Genomic DNA, 22,058 nt, shown 5'->3' with positions numbered 1-22,058 from the left:
CGTCGACACCCAGGATGCGATGCGGCCTCTCTGGCTCCAGCTGCTCCCGATTCCAGTGCTCCGTGGGATCTGGACACGGCCAGCAGCATGCTGGGCACGTGGTCTGCCGGCCGGCTGGCCTCAGCTCTCACCCGGGAGGTCCAGCCCAGGGTGGGCGTCGCGCTCAAGGCCTGGAGATCTGAAATGCAAAGTTTCACAAGGAGAAGAAAAGCAAAAATCATGATGCATCCTGCTGACTGACCAGCAGCCCCTGGGTGCCGGAGCTACGCCCCCTGTGGGGCCCAGTGAACGGGCACTGCCAGCCGCTGCCCTCGGGTGACGGGGCACCTGGGCAGCCGTGAGGGTAGCCGTCTGTGCTGCCGTCTGCATCCTGGCCCGGCTGCTGCGGCCACCAGGCCCGGGTATGAATAAGCTGAAGTACAGCCCCTCCTTGGAGCGCCCATCACGACCAGCGCGGACACTGCGATGATGCCTTCGGGGAGCTGAGCCGGGGCTCTGGCGTCCCTTCGGGCAGGCCATCCCCAGCCCAGTGTGGCTGCCCAGCCCGAGGCTGCAGGGCGGAGCCCGAGTCGGAGGCCCAGGGGAGCACGTTCCGCCCGGCTGGTCCGGGAGCGGCACCTGTGGCCCGTGTGCCCACCAAGCGGTGCCGAGGCCGTGCGGGCGCAGCTCCACTGTGGGCTGAAAGGTCGGCGGGACCAGGCAGGTGAAGGAGTCTGGTGTCCACGTCCAGCTGTGGCGGCCCTGGCCCTGCAGGAGTTCCCCGACCGTCCTGCCCCGGGGGCCCTGCCGGACTCCGAGAGAGACCAGCTCCGGCCCCGTGGCGTGGCCTGGGGGTCTCCTGCCGCTGGCCGGGACTGGGTCTGTGACAGGCAGTGAGCCGGTGGGGGTGGCCTTGGCTCCCTGAGGTGCTCGGGCTGGTGCGGGTGGGCAAGGGTACTGACCCGGTGTCCACTGTGCTGACCGGGGACGCGCCTTGTCTCGGGGACAGACCCCGGAGCCGCTGTTCTGTTTGCTCCCTCACGGCATCCTCTTCCGCCAGGCTCCCCGCCTGCCGTGGGCCCTCGCTGCCCCCGCCCGGCCTCGGCGCTGCCCCCAGCGCCTCTGCACAGCCGCGCCGGCCGCCATGTCTGCGGGGACCCCGCCCCCCTCCCCGCCGGGAGCGGGCCCGTCTGCCTCGTGGGGCGCACAGAGCGCAGGCCGGCGCCCCCGGCTGTGGAGGAGACGCGCCGTCTGCGCGTCTCACGCCCTTGCAGATTCCGCCACGCTCCACTCGCCCGCTTTCACCTCAGGAACGGGAACGGGCTGCTCTCTGGGCCGCCCCAGGGCCCGTTTGTGGTTCTGTGTCGTGACAGAACAGCGGAGACACTGAGCCCTTAGCAGCGAAAGCAGCAAGAGTGGGGAGCCCAGCCCCGGCACGGGGGTCGGGGCGGGGGCGTCCGAGTCGGCTCTGGTCTGTTCCTTGGGCACGTCGTGTGAGCTGGGACACGCCGCCTCACAGGTCGAAAGGCCACGCCAACACCCCACTCCTGGCCCCACCGCCCAGGGCCCCGCCAGCCGTCACCGCCACCCCAGAGTCGCCGCTGAGGCCGAGGCCAAGAGCAGGCCGGGCTCCCTGAGCTGACCCGCTGCCCGCCCCCCACCCGGCCCCCCGGGGCTGCTTGTGCTAGAAAAGGGCGTGAACCCAGCCTGCACGGGGGCCGGTGCTGAGCACGGCCCCCATGTGCCTGAGCTCTGGAACCCTGCCGCGGCGGGACCCCGCAGGCCTGCTGTCCGAGCGCAGCCGCCATGGGCTGGCTGCCGCTTCTGTGGCCAGCGGGCCCTGCGCGCTGCCCCCCGACCACACCTCACCGCCTTGTGGTGCTCCCGGCCTGCTGTCCCCACCCTGGTCTGGCCTGGGGGTGCGGGCAGGGGTCCTCCAGCAAGAGACTTTGCCTGTGGACATCCACACTCGGGCCCCACTGGCTGCCCTCGCGCCCCGCCCATGTGGCCCCTTCTGTTCAGGGGTGGGGAGCAGGAGTGACCCAGCATGCTGCAGGGCCAGCAGGTCCCAGGCCTGCCCCTGAGCTTCCCCACACGCCAGCCCCAGGGGTTTGGGGGCTATGCTATGGCCCTGGGGTTCTTGGGGGGTCGTGCAGGCGTGTGACTCCCCTCTTGCTGTTGCTTGCAGATGATCACTCCAGGATCCTGCTGAAATCTGAAAACAGCCACAGCCACTCGGACTACATCAACGCCAGCCCCATCGTGAGTGTCCCTCCACCCCGCCACAGGTGCCAGACCCCCAGGGGTCCCGCGGCCGGGCCTGCCCGGTGCTCCCAAGGGTGTTCCTGTCCAGGCAGCCCAGGCGCCGACCTGGGCAGAGCTGCTGCTGTGGGGTACCGGGTGACCTGTCCACGCCTCACAGATGCCAGCTGGGAGCCGTCCCTCCAGGCCGGGATGCTGGGAAAGCTGCTGGCTCACCTTCCCTCTTTCCAGACCCCACGATCCCGACTTATTCAGGGAAGCCACAGGAGACAGGCGCAGACATCCACGTTCTGAGAGCCTGGGACTCGGGCAGGCTGGAGGTTGGGGTCAGTTCACTCTGGAACCCCAGTGGCCATGATGCCCAGAGGGCAGGTGGTGTAGCGGGCCAGCCTGGCGGGGCCTCCTGCCCACACCTGCCTTCCCTGTGAGCAGGGCCACGCAGGGCCAGGTGGGAAGGGACCCAGGCTGCCCAGAGGGTCCCGAGAGCGTGGCAGGCAGGTGTGAGCCAGAGCAGGGGTTTGGGGCAGCAGGTTGGGGCCTGCTGGGACACCGTGCTGGTGCCTGGAAGCTCGTGCAGCGCATGTGGTCGGGACGCAGGCGCAGCACTGGGGCCGCTGAGTGAGACGCAACCTGCCGACCTCCAGCCCTCGTGTGCTCTCTGACCACTCGGCTGCCCCGAGCAGGGTGCCACGCCCCAGCCCCTGTGAGCGCTGCGACAGCCAAGCTCCAAGCGCAGCCCAGCCCCGGAGCAGCCAGCGGCTCAGGAGTCAGCGCGTCACCTGGCTGTGGGGTTGAGGCAGCCGAGGTGCAGTGACCGCCTGCCCCGCCGAGGACTTTAGTGTCAGACTGAAACGTTGCGTCCAGGGCTCATCGACTCGGGGACATGCAGGCTCTCAATGTCCCCGTAGGCTCAGTCTGACAGACGTGAGCCCAGCAGCCTCTGCGCACCAGCCTCTGCTGGGGCAATCGCTGTAGCTCTGCATCCCCCAGACCCCATGCCTCTATGTCCATAGTCTCATCAGGGTGCGCACTCTGCTCACCAGCACCTCTTGGCTCAGTCTTGGCTACAGAAGGAGCTGGAGGGGGACTCCCTGGTGGGGCCCTTGGGCGTGTGGGTGACAGCTTGGGGAGTCTCCACTGACACCCCGTGGGGCAGGCGGGCGTGGCCGGGGAGCGCCAGGCACTGCAGCATCCTGGGGACGTGTCCACCCCTGCTGGCTTCCCCAGGCCTGTCTCCTGGGTCCTCTGCCCGGCGGCCCTGACGGCTGCGCTGGGTCTTGGCAGCGAGCCCTCTGGAGCCCCCGGCCAGTCTGGCCAGACCAGGCAGCCAGGAGACCCACTGGGCCTCCTCGGAGCGTCCATGGCCGGCGTGTGCATGAAGGCTGCGAGGCTTGTGTCTGCCTGACCGGCGCCCAGGTGCTGTGGACAGTCCGGGCTCACCCCCGCCCCTGAGCCAGAGTCAGGACCGTGGGACCGGGGCAGTCAGGACAGCGGGTCACCCCAGTCAGCATGGCCACCGGGTGTCAGCCTAAGCGCTGGTCCGCAGGGCGGGGTACAGTGGGTCTCAGGGCCTAGGCATGGGAGGGGCTGAGGACGGAGGGGCTGAGGGCTGAGGAGCTGAGGACTGAGGAGCTGAGGCCTGAGGGCTGAGGACGGAGGGCCTGTAGCTGGTGGCTGAGGGCTGGGGACAGCGAGAAGAGGAGCAGCATGTCCGGCCACACAGCGCTCTGCCAGGCACCCTTCTCCACCCCTCCTGTCCCCTGTTTGGCGCCTTCCCTCCTGACCCGCGCGCCTCCCTTGCAGATGGACCACGACCCCCGCAGCCCCGCCTACATCGCCACCCAGGGCCCGCTGCCCGCCACCACGGCTGACTTCTGGCAGGTGAGTGTCCCGTCTCCCCTTGAGAGGCTCTCTGGGGGTGAGGCCACGTGACGCCCTGACCCAATTCAGCCAGCGCCTGCTCGCCGCCGAGGGTTCCTCAGAGCCGCTTCATGCCAGACTTTACCGGTCCTTTAACATTTCCTGATTATCCATCTTGTTTTCAACCAAGCTTGAGTGTTAAGCTCCCTCCAGGAGGTTTAACACTTTCCGCTTTCAGCCCCTTGCACTTGCATTTTATGACCTGAACGTTAAGTCATGTTTTACCCAGACCTCCCAGCTGGGTCCTGACGGCAGGAGGGGGCTGGCGCTCACATCACGGGCTCTCCTTTTTGGGTTCTGAGGCATTTCAAGGCCGGCGGCCTCCTTCCACGCAGCAGCGTCCTGCTCAGCAGCTCAGCCCCCGCGTCTGGAGCCGACATAGATGGTCCCCGAGGGCCGGGCGGCCCCTTCCTCCCCTCACTGTCTCCTCCGCCGCCGAGCCCGGGATGGTGCTACCCGGGCCGGGCGCTGGCCGGTGGCCTCATCGTTGTGCCCCAAGGGCAAGTCGCACAAGAACAACGAGCTGCCGCGGCTGGGCCCAGGGGTCCACGATGGCCATGCTGGCTTCTAGCCAGTGAGCTGCTGCGGCGTCCCTGCGGCCCAACAGGGTGGGGGCGGGCGGCGGCGGGAAAGCCGGCCCAGCAGGCGGAACCAGGGTTGCAGCCACACGGCCCCGCACACCTCTGACGAAACCACACCAAGTGCGGCCTGCTCGGTGTTGGCGGCGCAGACCCGGTAAGCCCAGCGCGGCTGGCTGCGCCGAAGGACACGCCCACAGCCGCCCAGAGGCTGTCCGGGCGGTGCACGCCCTCGGCCCCGAGCTGGAAGCACCTGCTGTGGGAGGCACATCCTCTGGATGACTGAGCCCAGCGGCCGGCCTCGCTCCCTGGGGCCAGCGAAAGGCTGGAACCTGATTCTGCCCTTCGGTGCACGCTCGGGCGAGCAGGACCAAGCATGCTCTGCGCGTGGAGGAAGGACGATCAACAGAATGGCGGTTTAGCCAGTCTCCATTCTGCCTCAGCCGCCACCCACATGTGCCACTTCAGGGACGACAGACCCCAAACACTTCACCAACCGCTAGGCCAGCCCTGGGGCACCAGGAGGCTCGGCAGGGTGAGGACCCAGCCTCGGCCTCTCCCTGGAGACCAAGTCCCAGCTCCGGCCGGCCCCGGGGCGCAGGCCCGTCCATAGGGCTGGAGCCGCTTCTCACGGCTGCCCAGTGCAGGATCAGGAGCCCCAGAGAACTCGCCCGCTTGACAGCCACACCCACAGGAGGCCCTCAAACCTTTGGGGTCTGACATCCTGGCGACATCTCCTTGAAACGGAAAGAAAATGTCTAATGAAGCAGCCAGAGAAACGACAGCGGCGGCCTGCAGCAGCCTGGAACACACGGCACTCAGCGAGGCCGCCTGGTTCAGGGATGTGTCTCTAGGAGGCGCGTCCCAGCCGACGCCGGCCCAGGCTGTGCCCTCGGCCTCTCAGCCCCGGGCTACTCTGCAGCCCACCTGCCAGGGTGGGGCTCTCAGAAGCTCGCAACCTGCAGCAGCGCCTCTGGCCCATGTTGCCTCTGTCCGGGGGTGGCCGGTCCCACCGCGGGGCCCTGGGGTCAATTCAGCACAGTGCCAACCTCGGGGATTCAGAGGACCTTTGAGCCTCCGCCAAATGTGGGGGCCCCGTCTTTGAGCTCCTGGCAGGGGTCAGAGACTCGGAACCCACAGCACATGGGTCTCATCGGAGACACGCTCTGCACCGTAACCCTTAGTGGACCCTGTCTGCAGAGTCCCCGTCTCCAGAGAAGGCCGCGCACTCTGGAGATGCACGCCCAGGAGGCAGGCGGGCGTACATCAGCGCTCAGGCGGGCTGTCGGGGCGGGACAGTGGCCGCAGAGGGTCCAGAGAGGCCGGTGTGGCCAGGCCGGGTGCAGCTCAGGCAGAGAAGCAGCAGAGTCCCAGGTAGAAGAGCCTCTCCTCTGCACTCTCCCACTGCTGTGGGCTTTCCAGAACATTCTCTCCAGCACCAGCCCCTGCACAGTAGGTCTGCTGGTCTCCCCGACAACAGGCTCAGCAGACAAGCCTGAGAAACAGGGCCTGAAGGTGGGATGGATGAGTCTTGCTGCTGACCCCCCCCAGCTGTAGGGTGGGGCGCCCGGCCCATGGGGGTGGGTCTGGGCTGACCCTCAGAGCTCAGGTGAACTGGCTTGGAAATGACCTACATTTTATTCATTTATTTTTAAAGATTTTTTTTTTTAAAGATTTATTTTTATGTATTTACACAAGCCCTGGGTACAGTCAGAAGCGCGGGAGGGCGAGAGAATCCACCAGAGCCAGAGCGGGAAGCCGAGCAGGCAGAAGGACCGAAGGACACTGCTGAGGGGAGCAGCGGGCGGCAGGAGGGGTCTGCGCGCCATGTGGGACCCTCGCCGGCGGCTGGGGATCGAACCGGTGCTGCAGAGGCCACGGGCAGCTTTGCAGCCCAGCGCTCAACCGCTGCGCCCCCGGGGAGGCCCAGATTTTTTTTTTTTAATGATTTATTTATTGCATTCAAGAACTGGGGTACAGGCCAGAGGTGTGGGGGTGGCGATGAGAGGACTCCCCAGAGACAGTGGGGAGCAGAACAGGTGGATCCACTGAGACAAGCTGCTGAGGGAGCAGCGGGGAGACAGGAGAGTCTGCTGTGCCCCGTGGGCAGCTCCCTGGCCGGGGTCGAACTCGCACTGCAGAGGCTGCGGACAGCTTCACAGTGCTGGGCCTTAGCCCCTGCACCCCCAGGGTGGCCCGGACCTGCATTTTAAAGAAAAGCCTGTGGGGGGCAGGCAGGGTCCCCCAACCTCCGTGGTCCTGGAGTCGCCTTCGGGTCCCAGCGCGGTTAGCCTGCTCTGCTGAGCCGCCACCGCTGCGTCCAGACACCAGCTCGGTTCCAGGATCACCACTGAAAACGGGGTGCACATTTCAGACAGACAGCAGCCCTCGGGCTCCGGGGACAAGCCAGGCAACATGTCTCAACCCACAGAAAGAAGGGCAGGCACAGGGAGGGAGGGGGGCATGCACAGAGGCCCAGGCACCCGCGGTCAGCCTCGCGCCTGCGCTGGGCACGAACCTCCCCCACGCCACCGGCGCTCACGCAGTGGGGTTCGCCGGCTGCCCTCGGCTCAGCAGCCATGTGGGTCGTGCTGGTTGCCCCGGTGCCGGCCCCTGAGCTGGCTCCGGAGGCCTGACGCCGGCGCACCCTGCCGTGCAGCCTGGGCCGTGTCCTCGGCGTCTGAGGTCCGTCCCGGGAAGGAAGGAGGCCGGGGGCAGGTCGGCAGCGTCGGACAGCTGGGCACATGGCCCCCCGGAAGATGCTCTGGTCCTAGTGGCTCCATTTGAGGGACAGATACATTCAGCGTGGGGGGGGGGGCGCTAGGCCAGCTGGCTGAGCGGAGGTGGGGGAAGAAAGACCTCTCTCCCTGTTGGGGTGTGTACCCCCACACCCCACAAACCCTGGGAGGAAGCGGCCGCGTGGCCCCCTGCCTGGCAGAGTCAGTCAGGAAGAGGAGAAGGTGCCCCTGGTGAGGGGTGCTGTCCGGGCGCTGTGTGCTCACCCATGGGGTGGGGGGGCAGTTCAGAACCCCCTTTCCGGGGGGAGGCCAGACCTGGAGCCCAAGGGCACCTGTCCCCGACAGCTGGAGCCAGGTATCTACCCCAGATCTGAGGGTCCCCAGGTGACAAGCCCCCCAGGCCTTAAACCTGAGGAAGGTGCCGCGGAAGGAGAGCGCCTTCACCACGCGCAGATGCAGGAGAGAGAAGGGAACCCCCTCTGGCTCCGCAGGAAGCGGCGCGAGTGCCCTGCCCGGGGCCACTGGTGCCGAGTCCTGGGCGCAGACGGTGGCAGGACCCCCACACACACACAGCTGCGCGGGCACCCAAGTGTCTCTGCAGGGCCCCGGCGCCAGGAGATCGGACTGCACCGCCGAGCCGGCCCTGCAGGGAGGGAGGCGGCAGGAGGGCAGGTCAGGGATCGAAGGGCGGCTCCTGCCCTTCCTGAGGCAGACGCCAGCTGCACGCTGGGAGCGCTGCCCCCTCCCCTTCTACAAGGCCTCTCTCCCGTGGTCACCCCTGTGTCGCCACCCAGTGCAGCGTGGGCCTAGGGGTCCCCCATCCTTGCAACCGGAAACTCGGCAGCTCGGGACGCCCCGCCACCGGCTGCCTGCTCACACCCGTGACGCGGGCCCGTCTGGGGAGAAGCTCGCCCTGAAAAGGGCTTCGCTCGGCCCGGCCCAGCCGCTGCCTGTGGCAGACCCTTTGGCCACTTCCCCCGGGCAGCCCTAGGGTCACCCGCATGGCAGGGGCCGGGGCAAGGTCACTGTCCTCGGACGTTGTGCCCTCGGATGCTCAGCCGGACGGGGTCGCTGGGCGCAGCTCTGGAGGTGGCATGGCTGTTGGCTCGGCCCGGCCTGGCAGCGGCCCAGGGAGACTAGCAGGACTCGCCTCGATCTCCCAGAGGACTCTGACCCCCCGGGGCTCTGTCCTCGAACAGCAGCTCCCTGTGCTGGGGCCCGACCAGGAGGACCACCAGGCAGGCGGCACGCGGGACCCTCCCTGGCCCGGGCCGCTGGCATCTTGTGTTCCCAGCTGGACCCCCGCCCTCCCATGTTCTGAGGCCGGGCTGGGCCGCGCTCCATGGAAGGCGGCCCCGGCTAGGGCACAGGGCCAGGCCGCGTGGAAGAGGGTTGGGGCGGGGCGAGCAGGCAGGCGCCCAGGGTGGGCACAGGGCCAGGCGCGTGGAGGTGGGGTGGGGTGGGGTGGGGTGCCTCCTTGGTGCCGGGGAGCAGGGCGGCCTGTTCGCCTGCTTTCGCAAACCCTCTGCTTTCACGCAACAGAACCCAAAAGGAAACGGTCCCCGGAACTGGGCTCTGCTTCTTGGGTTCAAGCCCCGCTCCTCTTCAGAGGGCAGCGGGCAGGGCAGAGGGCACCCTCGGCTGGGGGGCCTGCTCCCGCCCCCGGGGCACCTGCGGGCCCCTTCTGGGCCAGGCCATTGGGTGTTGAGCACACGCGAAAAACCTGCGTCTGCTGGTTTCCGGCCGCCCGGCCCCAGGGCCACGAGGGCGGGCGGCTGGGCCTCTGCTCGTGAGGCCGTCTGCGGAAGCGCGTGCGTCACGACTCACACTCACCTGCGGCTTTTCACAAGCACGTGAGCAGGCCCCGGACGCCCCAGAGCGCCGCAGTGGGGAGCCCCTGGCTGAATCCCGCCCCGTGGGTGCCTAAGTCGCCGCGCGGGGGGGGGGGGGGGGGGGGGAAGGCCGGGCGCGTCAGGGTTTTATCTGCACCTTAAAGGGGACGTGAGCCCCGGAGCGCGTGAGAGGAGGCGGCCCGTCCAGGAGACGCGGCTCCTTTTACATCAGGCCTGACGCGGCTGCGCGTGTGGAAACGGGCGTGGGCCGCATCGGCCGCAGCTGCGCGCAGGGAGGAGGCCTCGGCGGCGGCCGTGTCAGAGCGCCCGCGCCTGCCCCCGGGTGCTGCCTCGCGCGCTGAGCCACGACGAGGCTGGTTCGGGACCCGTGTCCGCGGGGTCCTCGCTCTGCTGGGGTCCTCGCTGCGAGGCCGGGGGGGCTGCGCTTTGCTGGGGGCGCCGAGACCCCACGCCCGCGGGCTGCGGCCCCCCCCCCACCCGTGCGCTGCTCGCGTCGGGCCGCGGCTCCTCCCTCCGTCTTGGCCGCTGTGTGGAAGTTTCCTCTTCAGACTGAAAGTCGGGCGTCCAGTGGCTGAACCCGCCGACCTGGGGGCTCTCCCGGCGGGCCCTGACGCCCGGGTACGCCAGCACTTCCCGCGCAAGCCAGGGCAGGGCCGCTCCCGGGAGGGCGCAGCGGGCCGGGCCTCTGAGCGCTCACGCCGCGTCCGTTGCAGATGGTGTGGGAGAGCGGCTGCGCCGTCATCGTCATGCTCACCCCGCTGGCGGAGAACGGCGTCCGGCAGTGCCACCCCTACTGGCCCGACGAAGGCGCCACCCTCTACCACGTCTACGAGGTACGCGGGGAGGGGCGCCCGGCAGTCAGGGCCTCAGCACCCCCAGGCAGCATGAGCCCTCGGGGCTTTGGGAGCCCAAGTGCAGGCAGAAAGGCTTGCCCGACAGGAACCACAGGCCTTTCCTGGGCCCGGTTCTGAAGGCACCTGAGGGCGACTGCTGGGCCGGCTTCTCTGCTGGGCTGTCGACCCCCGCCGAGCGCCCAGGCCCAGCCCTGGCTCTTGGGCCCTGGAGAGGGCAGGAAGCCGTATGGCCATGGGCCTTGGGGCACAGCCCCCCGCAACCAGGCGGCACCACGGGGTCCCTGCTGAGCGGGCCGTTCGTGGGACCCCGCGGTTCTCACGCCCCACAGAACACTTCCCTAAGACCGTCCTTGGACGTTTCTATAGCCTAGAAGTGCGAGGCAAAACCCGGTTATTTGGGTTATAAGAATTTTCTGGCTATTTGGCTACTCTGCCCCCGGCGGATTAAAAACCCACCGAGGCGGCTTTCCGAGAGCTGAGCCAGCGCAGGGGGATGGCGGGCCACGGCGCCGGACACGTCCTGGCCCGTCTGGCCCGAGGCCCGAGCCCACGCCGGTATCCCCGCCCTGCAGGTCAACCTGGTGTCTGAGCACATCTGGTGCGAGGACTTCCTGGTGAGGAGCTTCTACCTGAAGAACCTGCAGACCAGCGAGACCCGCACGGTGACGCAGTTCCACTTCCTGAGCTGGTATGACCAGGGTGTGCCCGCCTCCGCCAGGTCGCTGCTGGACTTCCGCAGGTGGGTCGGGCGGCCGTGGCGGCGGGGCGGGGGCGGGCGCCTTTCCCTTCCCAGGGGCCATGCGAGGGCCGCTGCCCTCTCGCGGGGTCAGGAGGTGACGTGGATTGTACATACTAACTGAAAGGTGCGTCCTGGCTGCGGAGGCGTGGAGATGTGAGGGGCAGGCCCCTCAGGATTCGGGAAATGCGGTCGCGCCTTTGATAAGATTCGCCGCGGGACTGGAGGTCCGCACTCCGGCGCGTGGGGACCCGCCTCTGGCTGGACGTGGCGACGAGCCGGCAGGGTGGCCGCACGCGCCTGTGTGTTTTTTAGCCCAGCTTGGAACTGGCAGTTCCCGCTTTTGCGTGGGCGCTTGCCAGCGAGCCCGCGGCGGCTTCGGTCTTGACGTGTGTTTGCGCAACTGCTGACACGGCCGCGAGGCCCCGTGCAGGAGGCACTGAGGACACAGACAAAACTGCAAGGCCAAAGCAGGAGCTCTGGGGACAGGTCAGCTCGGCCGTGTGGATGGCCCGAGCCAGCGGCATCAGCAGCCAGGCCTGAGTCTCACCGAACCGCTTACGCCCAGCTGACTGCTTAGCTGACCGCAGACGCGGGCAAGGATGACGGATAGCCGAGGACAGGGCGCGCCCGGCTGTACACGGCCTCGAGGTGCGTGTGAACAGCTCCCCCAGAGCCGGCTGGGCCAGCACCGTCTCCCCGCCACACCTCTGGACGCGTGTGGCGCCGAGGGCCGGCCGGGCAGACGCCACTCCTGTCACTGGAGACCACAGGGTGTGCGCCCTGTACCGTCTTGGGCCGAGCGGCACATGCAGGGGCTTAGGGGAGACCCCTGGGGGCCCACCGCCTCCTTGCACGGAGGGGCTGACCATCGGGACCAGGACAGCCGCACTCGGCCCCCCAGTCGGCCCAGCTTCCCGGCCGCTGATGCGTCTCTGACACTGATTCGTGTGGGAGACGCGCTGTCTCAAGGCCCGCCCGCGCGCGTGCGCCACGAGCAGCCGCTGCAGCAGAAGGGACGAAGCCGCAGAAAAGGCGCGCGCCTCACCCCATGCTCGCCCAGTGCCCTGCCTGTGTGCGGCCTCACGCCCGCACCACACGCAGACATGACCAGAACCGGCCCTCGTGCTCACAGCTCCCGGCGGGCCAGGCTCTCACCCTCTCTTGGGAGACAGCCCAGAAGGCTCGGTTGAGAGGCGCACGGCCCCACGCTCGGCTCCAGTCTCCTCAGCACCCGCGCCCTGGGCTGCCCTGAAGCCGCTGGAACCCCCCCAACCCCCTGGAACTGCTGCCCCAGCCCTCGAGGCCGGGAGCCAGCTGGGCTTGGGGCCGTGGATGTGGGCGCGGGGCAGCGTGTGGGCCTCTCTGTCGGCAGCCGCCGGGAAGGGCCCCCGAGACGCGGCTCAGTCATGCCACAAGGTCGCTCGTCCCCTTTAACGGTCGGAGGAGCAGCTTCGGCCCGCCCTGCGCGCAGGCCCGGGAGTGCAGTGGGGTGTTTCTGCGCCCAGAGGGGCACGTGGACACTAAAGAGACGCCGCTAAGCTGCACGATAACCAGCGTCGTGGGGGCTCCGCGGCGCTCCCCCCCGCCCCTCCGCGCCGCCCCACCTGCTGTCAAAGGACGAGCCCTTACTTTGCCGGCTGATCAGCGGTGGCCAGTGTCATTTTTGTGACGTTGCAGCTAGTAATATGAGCCCAGTTGCATAGTCACAAAAGTGATCATTGGAAACTGTGTCGTGCTGCACGGGCAGGGCGCCCTCCAGCTCTGGCGGCCTCTGGCCTTCGCTGCGGCCACGCCTGGCTTGGTTTGTATTCCTAAGGTCCCCGTTGAGGCTGCTGGAGCGTGTCTGACTTCCGTTCTCCTGAATGTCTGCCCTGTTGCTGACGGATGGTTTGTGCTAGTGGCGTAAAGCGCAACAGCTGTGTCAGGCTGGGCCTCCTCAGCCACCTGCGCGCCGCCCGGGCCGACGGGGTGGCCCTGACGCTGGGGGTGGCGCGTGACAGCCGGGCCAGCCCAGCCAAGGGCACTCATGCAGCCACCCCCATGGGCTGCGGGGAGTTGGTTTGGGGGCCGGGCTGGCGTGGATGTCGAGGCCCGCGAGGCGGCCGGCCGCCCACCGGAGAGGCCTGGGTCTCAGCCCCGGGCCCCAAGCAGGGCAGCCCCACACCCGGCCACACCTCGTGGCACCTTTTGCCAAAGAGACGGCTGAGCAGTGCCCAGGCCGGGCCCCCCAACTCTCTCCCTGTCTCTGAGACCACGTGGCGCAGGGGGTGGTTTCTGGCGCACCTTTCTTAAAGCGCTTGGTCCCCTCGAGCAAATGAGCGACACCCGAGGCCCGGCCGCGTGGGAACACGCAGGAACTGTGTCTGGTCTCGGCACAGGCTGGACGGGCGCGCGGGCAGCAGCCGGGGGCGCCCCCTTTAAGGTCCTACTCCTTCCGGGCGAAGGGCCTGTGAAGACGGCGCCCCCGAGGCACGTGGCCCCACACAGGCGCGGGGGGCACGTGCACGCCTCGTGTGAGTGTGAGCATGAACACACACACTGCCTGGGCCACCGTGCACTCGCCCCCCCACCCGCGCTGAGCTGCCCTGGGGCCCCGGGGCCTGCTCCTGCCCCCCCTCGGCCGTGGCTGCCTTGCAGGAGGGGCGTGTGCAGTGGAAGGGGGCGGGCCTGACTCCTACCAGTCTCGCGCTCGGGGCACCCGGCTTCCTAGGGTCCCTCTTGTGGCGCCTCCCGCCCCTCCCTCCTCCTCCGCACCCTGGGCGCGTCACCACGGGACCGTCTGCTGGGCAGCTGCCGTCGCCCGGCCCTCAGGCTCCCGTGGAGGCGATGGTGGCCGCCGGCTCTGGGCTGCACGCTTTCCCTGGTGGCGCCCCAGGGCCCTCCCTGCCGGGGCTGCTCCAGAGCGAGGCCCTGGGAGGCTCCCATCACCCGCCAGAGGGGAGGCAGAGAGAAGAGCGAGCGGCCGTGGCCCGCCCTCCAGCGCTGCGGCCTGGGCCGCTTCTGCACGGGAAGGGGGTTGTCGTCTGCTTGGCCTCCTCTCTCGGTTTGTAGAAATTCAGACGAACATTCCAGACCACAGCCCCTCACACACATGCTTTTCCTCAACAAACCAAGATTCTGCCCTTTTCTCTTTCCAGAAAGATTTTACTGAGAACTCGGATGTGCTTTGTAAACATGTTTCGTTGTTTCACTGAATTTTTAAAAACTCAGAGCCTATACGTTGAATTTTAAGTCCAGCTCCTGCTTTGGGAGCTTAGAGCCGTCCCCAGGCTGCGGGTCAGCTTTTACCAAGGCCGATCTCAGGCCTGCGGGAGGAGTCGCCTTAAAGCCCGCAGCTTCGTAACAAAGGAGAGGCCTGTCGGGCACTGGCGGGTTGAGAGTCTTTGCAAGGCGACAATTCAAAGAGGACCTTTAAGAGGTTGTTTGAGACGACGGTAGTCACAGGCCCGTGGGACGCCCAGGCCGCGGGACGCTGCAAACCAAGATGTTTCGGGCAAGACTTGGGCTCTTGCAGGTCCAGTTGAGCCCCACAGGTCCAGTTGCGAGAGCGCGGGCAGGAAGGGGTGGTGGCAGGCGCCCCGGGCCCGAGTACCCCCGCGAGAGGGCGCGATGGGAGAGCGTCTCTGGAGCCGGCGCGACAGCTTAGCGCCGGAGGGAGGTCGGTCTCTGAAACGCGTGGCCGGTCTCTGAAACGCGTGGCCGTGGTCGTCCCGTCAGGACAGGCCGTGGCGAGGCCTGGAGTCGAGGCCACTTGCTCGGGTGGTGTCTGGCGACGCTGGTCGTGCTGTGACCGTAATTCCCGTGTCTCTTTCTATTTCAGAAAAGTAAACAAGTGCTACCGGGGCCGCTCTTGTCCAATAATTGTGCACTGCAGGCAAGTACCCCGCGCCCGGGCCGCCGCCGCCGCGCTGTTTCTGGCGCCGGTTGCTTCTGGGGGGCCGGGCCCCACACCTGGTTGTGTGTGGCCTGCAGGTCGCTCTGCGAGCGCCTGCTGGAGGCGGGGACTCTGGGCTCCACGCACCGCCTCCCCTGGAAGTCCCAGCCCGCTCGCCGCACAGATGCCCGGAGGCCGCGTCTGGCCATGCGCACCGCCGCGGCACCTCTGGGGCTGGGCCTGTCAGGACGGAGCTGGGTTCAGGAGGCGCGAGGCCTGGGTGTGCACTCCCGCCGTGGCTGCCACCCAGGCTGGGCAGCTCCGAGGAGCTCCTGCCAAGACCGTTTCCTCTAGAACGGTCTCCAGAACTTTCCGTTCTGTTTGCGGTGTAAGGAAATGTCAGCAAAGCTCAGACACCGGGTTTGTGTGTGAGTGAGTGTGCGCAATCCACGTGTGCTGTGTGTCTGCGTATGTATCTGCTATCCGTGTGTCTGTGTTTCGTGTGTGTGTGTAGCCAATGTCTGTATATGTGTCCGTGAGCACTTGTGTGTGTGTGCGTCTGTGCGCGTGTACTTGTCTATCCGCATCCGTGTGTGTGCGTGTCAGCGTGTCTGCGTGTGCCTGCAAGGGGGAGGCTGGCAGTCGTGTCCACTCCGGGACTGTCCCTGTGCCAGAAACTCTGCCCAGATGTCCCTGATGAGGCTTTGGCTGTGCGTCAGGACTGTGGGCAGCGCTGCGCCTGGACACATGGGTGGCCCGAGGATGGACAGCGGGCGAGTGCCCTGGACACGTGTCCCCGGCAGCTCCCCGCTCACCTGAGGGGCCGCGGTGGCCGGCGCCGGCTCCCGGGCCAGCGGCCACTGAGCGGAGAGAGGAGAGGGGCGGCGGTCACGCTCGCCCTAGGCCGGGGGCTGGCATCTGGGGCCCTCCCGGCCCCTGGGCACCTCCCGCACGTCTGCATGGGCGGTGCCGCCACCTGCCTCCTGGAGACGGGATCCTTCTCTTTGCTGTTGTCCAGCCACAACTCTGGGCACTGATGACCCGGGCCCGTGCTAGGATCCCCGTGGTTGGGGGCGGCGACGGCCGTGAGGGGCGAGGCTGGGGACCAGGAACCCCGCAGCTCCGCCTGTGTCCGCGCCGGACAACTCCTCCTCCTCGGCCAAAGGGAAAGCAGGAGAAGGAGCCCGCAGGCCGAGGCTGAGCCCCACGCGGCGGCCGCCCCTCCCCCCTCCCCCTCCCCCTCGGGCGCGGCCCCTCCCGGCATGGTCCTGGGCGGGCGCGGGGCCGCCTGCTCACCCCTGTCCTTCCGTTGGCAGCGACGGCGCGGGCCGGAGCGGCACCTACGTCCTGATCGACATGGTCCTCAACAAGATGGCCAAAGGTGAGCGGCGGCCTGCGGACGGCGGCAACGCGGGGACGGGGGGCCAGTGGGGCACCCTGGCCTGGCTGCTCCCGCGCCGGCCTTTGTTGGCGGCCCCGGCTCTGGACACTGCACAGGGCCAGGCTGGCTCCAGGGCCTGCCCGGGTGCTGTGGGCGCCTGGCATGAGGGACACGTCAGGTCCCCTGGGGGACTCCCCGGACCACCCGCCGCCAGCTAAGACCGGCCAGCGTGGCCCGCCCCAACCCCGCCTCCCACGTGCCCGGGGCTGGCCCCTGGCAGCTAGCCGCAGAACACCCCCTTCTGAGGGGGCGCGGGGGCCAGGGAGCGGGCCCCCGGGTGCCCGCTGAGACCTCGGGCAGGGCCCTTCATGAAGGGCAAGTTTGCCGGGAAGGCGGCGGGGAGAGCAGAGGCGCCTGCATGGACTCGGGAAGCTTTGGGGGAGCTGCCGGGGGCGGCCCTCGGGGTGGGGGGGTGCGGGCACCTTCCTCTAGGGTCACTGCCCTGCGGTTGCATCAGCCTCTCCTGGGTGTGGGCAGCTGGCTCGTGAGAGCCGGGTCCCCGGCGCCCCTCGGCCCATCCCCTCCGACCGCGCCTGGGCTGCCTCCAGGGCTCCCCGCAGCTCCCCCGCCTGCCGGCGTCTCCCCCTGCGCTGGTGTCGCGGCTGAGTTCTCCACCCCCCACTCTTCGGCCTGGTGACCCCTCATCCTAAATGTCCCCCTCGGCCCCCAGACCAGCTGCTCCGCCTGGGCCCCGTTTCCGTGCGGGCGTGGGTCTTCTTGCAACCTGCCCGTGGAGCCCCCAGGGGCTGCTCCAAAGCTCAGCACCCCCACAGCCACGGGGAGGATGCTGTGGACCCCCACGGGGAGGGCCTGCGGGAGCAGGGAGGGCTGGGCCGGGATGGACGGGGCCTGACACCCGTTGGCATCTGTGGGTGGGGGAGGTGCCAGCCGGGAGGCCCGTCCTGCTCTCTCCATGAGTGCGTCCGTGTCACACACACTCACACCTGTGCCCCTGGGGGCGCCCGCCCTGCCCGTCTCTGCAGCACAAAGCAGTGACGACGGGCAGCGCTGGACCCCGGCACATGATGCCAGCAGGTCCTTCCCTGCCTCTGGCTGGAGCACAGCATAGCCCCAGTCCTGGACCCAGCTGCGGGGCTGCGCGACAGCCCTGGGCTTGCCCCCAGGGCCAGAGAGTGGGCGTACCCAGCCCTCCCACTGCCAGCCCCCACACCCCTGCCAGCCCCCCACCCCTGCTGCAGGCCCCCCACCGCCGGGCCCCCTCCCTTGGTGCAGCCCCCCATCCCAGGTGCAGGCTCCCCCCAGGCCTGGAGAGGTGGTACAGCACCTGTGCTGCACCTGCTGTCCAGCATCCTGCCCTGGTGGCAGCATCAGCGCGTCCATCTGTCCTCAAGCTGAGGACGCCACCATGCGTGGGTGTTGCCCGAGGACGGGACGTGACAAATGTCATCACACGATCCTGTCGTGCAGGGGTCACACGGTGACGCCACACACCCCCAGTGGGACGCCCCGGGCAGCCGACCTCAGGCCCGCCTTACACCTGCGGTCCTGCCGGGCCCCCGGTGACCGCCGAGGCAGGCCTGCCCGCTTCCCCGCCCGCCCAGGCCCCCACCCCCTGGGCCGCAGGGCCGTGCAGGTGCCTCGGACATTGCTTCTGGGCCTACCCCAGGCACAGCCTCCGCAGGGCCGCGCCTGCTGCCCAGCATCTGCCATCACCAGTGTGGTCACGTCTGCTCTGGAGGCCCAAGGGCAGGGGCAGTTCAGGGCAGGCGGCTTCAGGCTGGCTGGGGGGTGGGGTCGGGGCTGCCGGCGTCTGTGGGCCGTGGGGGCATTTTCACCGCATTTCTTCTGGGGCGTCCCGAGGCGCCCCCATGTCTGCCCTCGCAAGCCTCGGTTCTGATGGAGCCCCTTGTCCTGTCCCGAGTGCGAGGGCCAGGCCGGCCCGGCTCCGCCTCCCAGGTGTGGACAGCAGCTGGAGGACAAGTGGGCAGAGAGACGGGGGAGGCTGGACGCCCCCAGGGGCCCCCCTGCACTGCTCCCACCCTGCCCAAGGCCAGAGCGAACAGAGCCTCCAGGGGTCCCCACCTGCACCTCCCCCTTCCCTGCCCCTCCGGGCCAGCCACTGCCATCCCCACCCTGTGGCTGGCCACATGCTCTGTTCTCACCCCGGGGTGGTCAGTGTGAGGTCACCCGGGGCCCCTCCCCTCTCACCCACCCAGGCACTCGGCTCTGGCCAGCCCGGCACTCAGCCCTGGCACCTGCCGGCCCCACCCTTTGGGTCCCCCCACCCCAACCTTTCCCCGTGTTTGGCAAATACCAGACTAACCCGGCGCGGGCGCAGGTCGGGCCCGACGCCCCCAGCTTCCTGCCAAGTGGCCACACCGCCCCGGGGCCTGCAGGGGCGGAGCCGCCTGGACACGCGTGGGGCGGCCCCACAGGGGGACTGTTTGGGACAAGCAGGTGGGGCGCTGGGATGTGTGGAGGGAGAGCCTCGGGGAGTGGGGGCACGTGGAGGGGAGACAGGCCTGTGTGGAGGGAAACCAGGGGTCCTGGGGCAAGATGGGGGCACATGGAGGGAGACTGGGGGGCCAGGGGAGCATGACTGGTCTGGCGTCTGGCTGAAAGAGGACCCTGAAGCTAGGCACGTGCCTCTGCCTGGGGGAGCAGGGGTCGCAGGGCTGGGACGCCCCGAGGTCCTCAGCGGGGCTGCACCCCCTGCACAGCCTGACTCAGCGCTGCGGGGTGGGGGGGCGGCTGTCCTGCTGTGCTGGCAACAAGTGTGGGCCCCTCACCGATGGCCCAGCGGCACTGCCAGGGGGCACCGGGACGCCTGGGGGTGGGGGCAGCCCCCAGGGGCCCACCGCCCCCTCCTAGGCACCATGCTCCCTGAGGGAGAGACGCAGGGTCCCCTGTCGCGCTGACCGGGTGTTTCTTGGGAAGCACGTGGCACCCCAGCCTGCTGCTCAGTCCCGAGGGGCCCCTCCTGGGGAACCCACATCCTCAGCCCTGCGGCCTCTGGCGGAGGGTCCCGGCTCCCGAGAGCCCCGGGGCCAGGCCAGACCGCGAGGTGGGCGCAGCCGGCAGAAACCGGGCGCCAAGACCCAGAGATGAGTGCCCCCCTCCGCTGCCCGCAGGACACGGCAGCGGGTGCAGAGGCGTGTGAGGCCACGCTGGGAGGACAAGGGCGTGGCCGCCACCTCGGGCTACCCTGGAGCCCCGAGTCTGCTGCCAGCTGCCCCCCTCCCCCTCCCCACCCCGGGGAGACCCAGCGGGGATGCTGGGCCCGCTGTCTGCCCCCTGCAGGCTGGGGGGCCTGGGGAGTGCAGGCAGCTCCCCCTCTGGCCAGGAGCTCCCGCCACCCCGGGCCGGTCGGGTCGGCTCTGCTGCCTGTCCTGCCGGCCCGTCTTCGCCCCAGACGCCAGACCCTTGGCGGCCCGAGGGGGCTTGTGCTCAGCCGGGAGGGGGCAGCCCCCGCCGGCCCTGGGGCCCTCGGCAGCCGGCACAGCCGGGCCCGGCCCTTTCTGGAAACCGGCGCCGTCCATCGCAGGAGGCGGCAAAGTCTACTTTAAAGCCTCCGCGTGCGCCGCCGGCTCCGTGGCTCTCGCAGCCTGCGCGGCGGGGAGACAGCGCGGGGGCCGTGAGGACGGAGCCCTCGGGAGCCGCGGCACAAGCGCAGCACAGGGCGGGCCGCAGCCGGCGGCTTCTGGCGCTCACCCCGCAGGGCCGCGAGCCCGGGGCGCCCAGCGCGGGGGGGCAGCCTGCCTGAGCCTGCCTGAGGCCGCCGTGTCGTTGCAGGCGCGAAGGAGATCGACATCGCGGCCACCCTGGAGCACCTGCGGGACCAGAGGCCGGGCATGGTCCAGACGAAGGTACTGCCGAGGCCGGGGCCGGGGCTGGGCAGGCGCATCTGCCTCGGGGCTCCCCAGGGGAGGAGGCACGTCTGAGCTCCTTCGCCCCAGACGGCCCGGGGACGAGGGCACAGGTCCGGGGGGTGGGGCCCCGGGGGGCACAGCAGGACCGTCCTGGCCGGCCCAGCAGCGGCGCCGGCGTCCATGCAGCCCCGCCGCAGGTCACCGGGACGTGAACTCACGCGCGGTGGGGGAGGGACGCGCTGGTAAACGCAGCCCTGCGGGGGACACTCTGGACCACCACCGTCCGCCCAGCCCCACCCGGGAGGGCGGGGGGCCTCACCCCAAGGCTCATTCGCATTCTACTGAAAAGCTGGGTGGGCCCAGGCGGGTGAGGCTCAGGATGGTCTGTTCCCGCGGCTTCTGGAAGCATCTGTGCCCAACAGCAGACCCACCTCGCTGCGGACAGCCCCCCACGGGCCCTGGCGCGGGCGCCGTCGTGGTGCATGGCCCTTCGGACCCCAGCGGCCTCGTGCTTCGGGGCGGAGCTGGGGCACCACTCGGGGACCCCAGGCCAGTGCGGCCTCCGGGAGCGTGTTGGCAGGAGAGTGCCAGCTGCCTCCCCCAGAGGCCTTGGCGCGCGTGGGGAGCGTCGCCGCCTAACCGGCCGCTTGGGGGCCAGCACCTCTGCGGGCGGCCAGACCGGCCAGGGAGCGTGGCCCTGAGCGCTCACGCCCGCACCTCCGGCCTCCCGTGGGGTCAGCAACGCTGGCGTGTGTGGCCGCCCCGTGCCCTCCCCTGCTGCGGATAGTGCCCGCCCTGCACCCCTGCCCCCTCCTGTGTGCCCAGCCCGCCCCGGGTGAGGGCGGCACGGCCCCTCCGAGGGCTCTGGAAGGGGTGTCCAGGCGGCGCTGGCTGGGCCCCCTGTGGTGGGGAGGCGGCCGCGGGCCCCAACGCCGCGGGGCTGGAGCTCTGCCGGCCTCTCACCGCCGCTCTCTCCCCAGGAGCAGTTCGAGTTTGCGCTGACGGCCGTGGCGGAGGAGGTGAACGCCATCCTCAAGGCCCTGCCCCAGTGACCGGCCCGCGCCGGCCTCCAGCAGCAGCCCCGGACGCCACCATCAGCACCGTCCAGCAGCCCGTGCGTGTGCGTGCGTGAGCGTGCGTGTGCGTGAGTGTGCATGTGAGCGTGCTTGTGCATGTGTGTACATGTGCGAGTGTGTGCATGTGAGAGTGCGTGTGCGTGCATGAGCGTGTGTGCGCGTGTGTGCATGTGTGTGCGCGTGAGTGTTCAACCAAGCAGCAGTGCCCCACACGCCACCCTCCTGTCTTCACGCTCGCCCCTGCACCCCTGGTCTCTGGAGGAGGCTGGACTCTGACCTGGGGGTGGGGGGACAGGTCAGCCGTGCAGGGGGTACCCCAGCGAGGGGTGGGCACCCCAAGGCCGCAGGTGCCCAACAGCGGCCCCCACCCACAGGGTCCCTGAGACGATCACCCCGGGAGATCGTGCTGCCCAGAGTAGGGGCCCCGCCAGCACACGGCGGCCTCGGCTACAAAGCAAGGACACGGCCAAACCGGCCCCGTCCTGCACCCCTGCCCCCCATGCTCCCGCTCCCCAGGCCAGCAGGGCCCCCCAGGACCAGCCACCCGGGGACTGCTGAGGGGGCGGCGGGCACAGGGCAGAACCCCCACCCCGTCCAGGCCGGGGCTGTCCGGCTGGCACTCTGGCTCCCGGGCAGAGGCACTCGGGCCGCCACGTCCTGCCGCAGCTCGAGCCTCGGCGAGGGCAGGGGTGCCGGGCGGGCTCCCCCACGGCTCTGCCCACTGACCGGGCGGCCAGCGGTGACCGGGGTGTGCCCAGACAAGAGCGGGCCCGGCTGGGCAGAGCTGCCTCTGAACCCAGCCCCGCCCCAGGCAGAGAGAGCCTGGTGGGCCCGTGTGCAACGCCCGCTTTCGTGTCTGCACCCCCCAGCGCCACCGGCCTGGGGCCTCAACACGGACGAGACCCCGCGCGCCC

At 69.4% G+C, this 22,058-nt stretch overlaps 1 protein-coding gene across 1 annotated transcript in view; it reads left to right on the top strand.

Moving 5' to 3' along the window:
- PTPRN2 (protein tyrosine phosphatase receptor type N2) overlaps positions 1-21,721 on the top strand; it is a 119,694-nt gene extending 97,973 nt beyond the window's left edge. Inside the window, exons 11-18 of the mRNA XM_054691930.1 lie at positions 2,168-2,241; positions 4,045-4,122; positions 10,044-10,163; positions 10,757-10,923; positions 14,744-14,797; positions 16,114-16,178; positions 19,992-20,065; positions 21,049-21,721. Of these exons, the coding sequence (XP_054547905.1) occupies positions 2,168-2,241; positions 4,045-4,122; positions 10,044-10,163; positions 10,757-10,923; positions 14,744-14,797; positions 16,114-16,178; positions 19,992-20,065; positions 21,049-21,120 (704 nt within the window). The 3' untranslated portion in view covers positions 21,121-21,721. The remainder of the gene's footprint in view (positions 1-2,167; positions 2,242-4,044; positions 4,123-10,043; positions 10,164-10,756; positions 10,924-14,743; positions 14,798-16,113; positions 16,179-19,991; positions 20,066-21,048) is intronic.
- The last annotated feature ends 337 nt before the right edge of the window (positions 21,722-22,058 follow it).

The sequence above is a fragment of the Talpa occidentalis genome, unplaced genomic scaffold (genome assembly GCF_014898055.3).
Source record: "Talpa occidentalis isolate TD23 unplaced genomic scaffold, MPIMG_talOcc4v2.1, whole genome shotgun sequence".
In the NCBI taxonomy this organism is placed as follows: Eukaryota; Metazoa; Chordata; class Mammalia; order Eulipotyphla; family Talpidae; genus Talpa; species Talpa occidentalis.
Note: the sequence above shows the minus strand (reverse complement) of the source record. Positions and strands in the feature narration are given on the sequence as shown.